Here is a 6,000-nt window from a genome sequence, read left to right as displayed (position 1 = left end):
TGAGTTGCCCCTCAACACATCATCGGAGGCAACATCCCCAAATTGAGAGGCAAAAACTTGAACCTCTGGACTATGAAAATAAGTAACAGGCCTATTGACAACACATTATACATAGTAAAGTAGTTTATAGATCATTCATATACATAAATGTTTAAACTGAACATTATTAGAAAGATGCTATCATCTATTCTTTTTTATATTGAGCTTCAATATAATGCTACTATTACAAACCAAAAATCTAAACAATGTTGATCTCTTGATAAATATGTTGATAGATTATTATTACAGTATTTAACATTGCGACAACTTCTCATTTGTAGACACTGAAGATATTAAAAGCATGAGCAATTGGCTCTTGCTGGGAATGAATTGAACCTGGTTCCCAGAATGAAAAGGCCAAAGATTTAACTATTGGACTATGCTGCAAAAGACATATTATATAATATAGATATTTAAACTGACCACAAACACTTTCCTAAAAATTATCAGGAAAAAAACCCGCCGGACACTATTTTAATTGGTGTCCAACTGTAACTCCTCCATGACAAGCTACCCTGCTGGCTAGAAACAATGAAGTTTATATTTGACAAAGATATCAACTGTTAGACAACAGAATGATGATCAAAAAAAGACAGATTTAAATTCATAGACATTAATGGTTATGACAGTATGAGAAAATTGCTGTAGATGGAAAAAAAATTACTTTCATAGCTCAAAAATTACTCTTGGCTGAAAAACATTGTCAAGAATGTATCATCGGCTTGTCCTTCGGCAGGCAGAGAGAGATGGTCACAGAGAGCGTGCATGATAAGTTTCATGATTCTGTCTCGTTTCTGACTGGTGCAATTTGAGATGTTACAATTGCCCCTTGATAGAATTGCCCCCAGTCTCCCGTAGTAGTAGTAGTAGTAGTAGTAGTAGTAGTAGTAGTAGTAGTACCACCCTAGTCATTATTTTTGTGCAAAACCTGGACAGCCAACTAAATGACATGAACACAGTGTAGCAGTTAATTATTAACCATGTAGTAGATATTGATAATTATTTGCACTGTTTTCATTTGCTGCTGAAAGAATTAGTAAAAAAAAAAAAAAAATTGTGGAACATCAGAACACTTATTGGCAACTATTTTGATAACCAATTATTAATCTAACCTCTAATTTTTTAAATGCCAAACAACCTCTGGTTCCTGCTGCTCTAATGTAAGGACTTGTATTCTTTTTATTTATATATATTGTTTTGAGTTTCTGACTGTTCTGGGAAAGTTTTTCACAATTTTTGACATTTTGTTCAAGAAAATAATCAGCAAATGAATAGATAAAAATAATTGTTGGTTGAAGCTCTATTGTAGTGGGAACACAAAAAAAAAGTACTCGTTGTGAATGATTATTAACTTAATAATCTTAATTCCTTCAGGAACATACTGTGATTTTTTTTTTTTTCTTCTACTTCTGACAACCACAGAATGCAGCCCCCAAAAACAATAATATTATAATATGGCTTAATATATTCTTATATAGCTGTTATACTGTGCTCCAAGGATAACACTCAGTTTTATCGTAGTTAACGGTGCCTTTCTTATTCTTATTTTTATTTTTGCCTTATATGTTTTTCAAACTGCCTACCATGCCTGAAGAGCAGAGCAGTATTTTATTGCATTTAAACGTTTTTATGATTGATCTCCTATTAAAATGGCTCCTCAGGGATCCCTCTGTTAGAGCCGTCACCTTGCAGAAAAAAAAGGTTTGTGACAATCGGTGTTTAGGAGAGAGACAAGCTGGGAGAGGGAGGATGCCACTTCTCTCTGCTGTAGGTGTCTCACTTGGATGATCCGGGTTTGTTGCCTGTTGCGCTGCGTCGGGATATGGAAATATAGCGCGCAAACGAGGCGCGCGTCTCCAAAAGCTGTGCGTTTATGTTGCTGGACAGATATCGGACCTCGTTAGATATGAATGGATATGGCATAAATATGAATTTCTCCTCGGGGAACTCCTCCTCGTGGAAAACGGAGTCTGTGGTCATTTCTTTGGCGTTTTCGGTCATTTTCCTGGTCGGCACCGTGGGAAACTCTCTGGTCCTCGCGGTTCTGTTTCGCAACGGGCAGATGAATACCAAAACCACCAACATGTTCATCCTCAACCTCGGGATAGCAGATCTGTGTTTTATTGTTTTCTGCGTGCCCTTTCAAGCCACCATCTACACTCTGGATGGATGGGTGTTCGGCCCCGTGGTGTGCAAAGTCGTGCACTTCATCATTTTTCTCACCATGTACGCGAGCATCTTTACTCTGACAGCTGTTTCCCTGGACAGGTGCGTCCACTGCATGTTGTAAGGTTTCAGTATTCCTATGTAGAAAAGTTTAGAATTAACCTTCCAGTTGCAGCAGGTTGCACAATCAGGACAGCAAAACGAGCATGGATGGGAAGTACTTTAAATTTAATTTTATACAACTGATACAGGGCCATTGTTAGGATGAAGCCCACATAAACACGCATATTAAATGAGATAGGCAATTTAAAACAACAAATTGTACAATACATAGATTCAAACAGAATAGAATAAAACCAGAAAATAAAAATGAACATTATAAGGACATAAATGTACTTCTTCTAGTTAAAAGCTTTGCTGTAAAAAGGCAGTTTGTGCCTTTGTGACAGTCATCACACATCATGATTTTAATGCAGGTGTAAGTAATTAATTGCCACATTGCACATAGTCTTTATTATTCTTCTATAACTTGTTTTGTGAATTTCATATTTTCATATTTATATAGGTTTATGTCTTTTGTTACGCACCTCACCAAAGCAAATTCCTTGTATGTGGAAAAGCTACTTGGCAGTAAAGCAGATTCTGATTCAAACGCCTTCCTTCTTAAATCAGCAGTGATTGACAGACACCTTCAAAAATGCACGCACACAAACATACGCACTATTAGAAGCCAAGCTCAATTTGTGTCCCGGTATGCACATCAACACACCCAGAGCAGGATTTCAGGGACAGATCAGTGTGATTGGAGTCGATCATTTCCTGCATCCTGTTTTCCAGTTATAACGCCGCTCCCAGCAAAGAAGAAATTGCTCATCTTAAGTCTTTGTCTCTTTTTTGAGGTGGATATGAAAACTCGATGCCACCGCAGTGTGTGTGTGTGTGTGTGTGTGTGTGTGTGTGTATAAGTTTCTAATATTACATTTGTTTTATTACATCACATTTGTTTCACATGAATTCACTGCAACAGAGCAAAAAAATTCCCTTTAAGCCTTAGAAGATTGACTCAATCACCCTGAAAAACTACATCAATTTAATGTCTGGCAACGTAACCAAGCCCTGTAATGAATCAAAACTTTTGGTGATAGACGCCTGGATTACATATCTTCCCTCTGCTCTACAGGTATTTAGCCATTTGCTACCCACTCCGGTCGAGGGAGATGAGAACACCAAAGAATGCCCTCACCTCGATCTGCCTGGTTTGGGCCTTGGCCTTGGTTTTCTCAGGACCGTATCTCAGCTACTATGCACAGATGGAGCTGGCCGGCGCCGTGGTGTGTATTCCTGCCTGGGAGACCAAACCACGCATCATAATGGATGTGTGCACCTTCATCTTTGGCTACCTAATCCCCCTCCTGGTGCTCTGCCTCACCTACGGTCGCACCATCCGATACCTGTGGACCAGCGTGGATCCCGTAAAGGACAGGTCCGAGTCGAGGCGGGCCAAGCAGAAAGTCACAAAGATGATCGTCATTGTCGCCGCTCTCTTCTGCCTCTGCTGGCTTCCCCATCACCTGGTCATCCTCTGCATGTGGTCCGGACGCTTCCCCCTCAACCACGCCACCTACGTCCTCCGTATCCTCTCCCACCTGGTGGCTTACACCAACTCTTGCCTGAACCCCATCGTCTACGCGCTCATCTCCAAGCACTTCCGCAAAGGCTTCAGGAAGGTGTTCAGCTGCTCACTGAGGACCAGGGAGGTCAACAAGGTGCACGTGGCGCAGGTGAGCAGTGTGGAGACGTCCAACTGAAGACAGCGGCCAGAGGAAGGAGAGGGAGAGCCGACGGAACATTATGAACTATGAACATAACCAGAATGAAATAAAGTTCCAGACAGAAAAAACATCGCTTATCCGTGAAGAAGACCATAATGAGGAAGCTGCAGGGCAGGGACTGTCTCTGAATTAGTGACCACCAAATCACCAAATTGGTCGCAAAAGAAGCAAATGACACGGATTGATTGATCAAGGAATTCACTTTTTGGTTCCAGGGATGTCAGTGTTGGTTGATCGGTCGTTCAGTCCAGCACTTGGTCCAGACTGAAATATCTCAACAACTAGTTGATGGATTGAGATGAAATTGGGAACAGGCGTTCATGATCCCCAGAGGAAAAGGCCTCATTACTTCAGTGATCCTCTGAGTTTTCCTCCAGCTTCACCAGCAGGACAAAGTTTTCACTCATCCAGTGAAATATCTGCTCTAGCACTACCATGATGTTGACATTTAGGATTTTGAGTTAAGTGTTTAAACAACTTCTGGATTGGTTGCCGTGAAATTTGGTCCAGACATGCATGTTCCTGTCGGGATAAATTTGGTAATCCCCTGGCTTTTTCTCTAGCGCCATCATCTGGTCAAAATTTCGATGCACCTCTGTGCCAAGCTACAGCCTCACAGAGCTGCTAGCATGGCTGTTTCTTGTTTATCAAGAAAACAGACATGTTTGCTGTTCTGGATTCGTTTTAGATTTATGTTTTTAATGTGAAGAAAAAGCAAATCCTCAAACACCTTGATTTGTTTTTAATCCACTTGTGCCAGAAACTAAACGGCACGTGTGGTCAGCATGTGGTTCTAGAAACTACAACATAGCAAGGCGTACATGATTCAACTAATACTCTGAACCAGGACTCATGGTTGGCCAGATTCTTAAGTACTTTTCCTGGAAATCACACATGCACTGACTTAAAAGCGGCGTGACCCGGGCAGACAGGGCCCTGCTGACTGAACATGTGTTTCATCATGAAGATCATTTCTAAGAATATGATGAAACACAGTAGTAATTTACTTTCAGTGAAATGAGCTCAATATGCTTTGTAGAAACTTAATAAAAGGATATTACCACTATTGCATTCAGTGACTTGTACGATTACGGTTTATTATTACTAATAATTTAATAATAATAATAGCACTTTTAAAAAACAACTTGCAAAGTGCTTTATTCAAATCAGAAATATTTTATGAAGTCCCAGAGGGGAAATTCTTGAAGGGGACATTAGTTCTCTGCATTTAACCCATCCTATTTAGGAGCAGCAGCTGCCATCATACGGCGCCCAGGGAGCAGTTCAGGGTTCAGGACCTCACTCAGGGGACACCTTCGACATTGGTTCGTGCTGGACTTGATCCGGCAACCTTCCGGTTTCCAAGCCAAGTCCTAACAGACTGAGCTAATGCTGCCCCAAATTAATTAATTAATTAATTAATTAATTAATTATTAATAATATAATAATACATTTTATTGATAGAGCACTTATCAAACAAAGTAGAAAGTACTTCACAAAAGAGACAGAGAGAGAGACGGTATCAAATACCACAGTGAGGAATACAATACATGAGAGTAAAAATAAAATAATAGAAATAACAATAAAATATAAATTAACTACACAGGATATATAAGAGAAGATAAAACGAAAATAAAATCAGTAGCTCGGATAAAATCAGGAAATGCTTTTCAATCAAAGTGTGTTTTTAAAAGAAATAGTGACTCAGACGGCCTAATTTTCTTGGGCAGGTTGCTCCAGAGCCTCGGCGCCCTGACAGCCACGGTTTGAAATACGGGGGTCTGACCCCCTTAATTAAGACTTGGACCCCCCCCCCCCCCCCCCCCCCCCCCAAAATAGGCAAAAACAGTTCAGGGAGTCTTTCTATTAACTGCAATTTACCTGTAATCTGTAAATATTCCCATATTCATACCACAAGAATCTTGAGATACGATTTGAGTCTTATCTGCCTGCGTCACTCCAT

At 40.2% G+C, this 6,000-nt stretch overlaps 2 protein-coding genes across 3 annotated transcripts in view; one reads left to right on the top strand and one right to left on the bottom strand.

The window, feature by feature from the left end:
• The window catches only part of LOC123982851 (zinc finger protein 502-like), a 441,737-nt gene that overhangs the window by 393,382 nt on the left and 42,355 nt on the right, over nt 1–6,000 (bottom strand). The gene's annotated exons all lie outside the window — the stretch shown is intronic.
• Nucleotides 1,967–5,100, top strand: LOC123982861 (galanin receptor 2a). Its single transcript, XM_046068780.1, has 2 exons — nt 1,967–2,307; nt 3,386–5,100. Exons 1-2 carry the CDS (start codon nt 1,967–1,969, stop codon nt 4,011–4,013), a joined length of 969 nt encoding a protein of 322 aa, XP_045924736.1. The 3' UTR covers nt 4,014–5,100.

This window comes from Micropterus dolomieu, linkage group LG14 (genome assembly GCF_021292245.1).
Source record: "Micropterus dolomieu isolate WLL.071019.BEF.003 ecotype Adirondacks linkage group LG14, ASM2129224v1, whole genome shotgun sequence".
Taxonomy (NCBI): Eukaryota; Metazoa; Chordata; class Actinopteri; order Centrarchiformes; family Centrarchidae; genus Micropterus; species Micropterus dolomieu.
This window is presented reverse-complemented; position numbering and strand designations above follow the sequence as displayed.

What these genes read in the sequence shown, in the direction of transcription:
- LOC123982861 (XM_046068780.1), top strand. Translation starts at nt 1,967, where the DNA reads ATGAATTTCTCCTCGGGGAACTCCTCCTCGTGGAAAACGGAGTCTGTG. An exon ending in ACAGCTGTTTCCCTGGACAG is followed by an intron (nt 2,308 to 3,385) that starts GTGCGTCCACTG and finishes TCTGCTCTACAG; the next exon opens with GTATTTAGCCATTTGCTACC.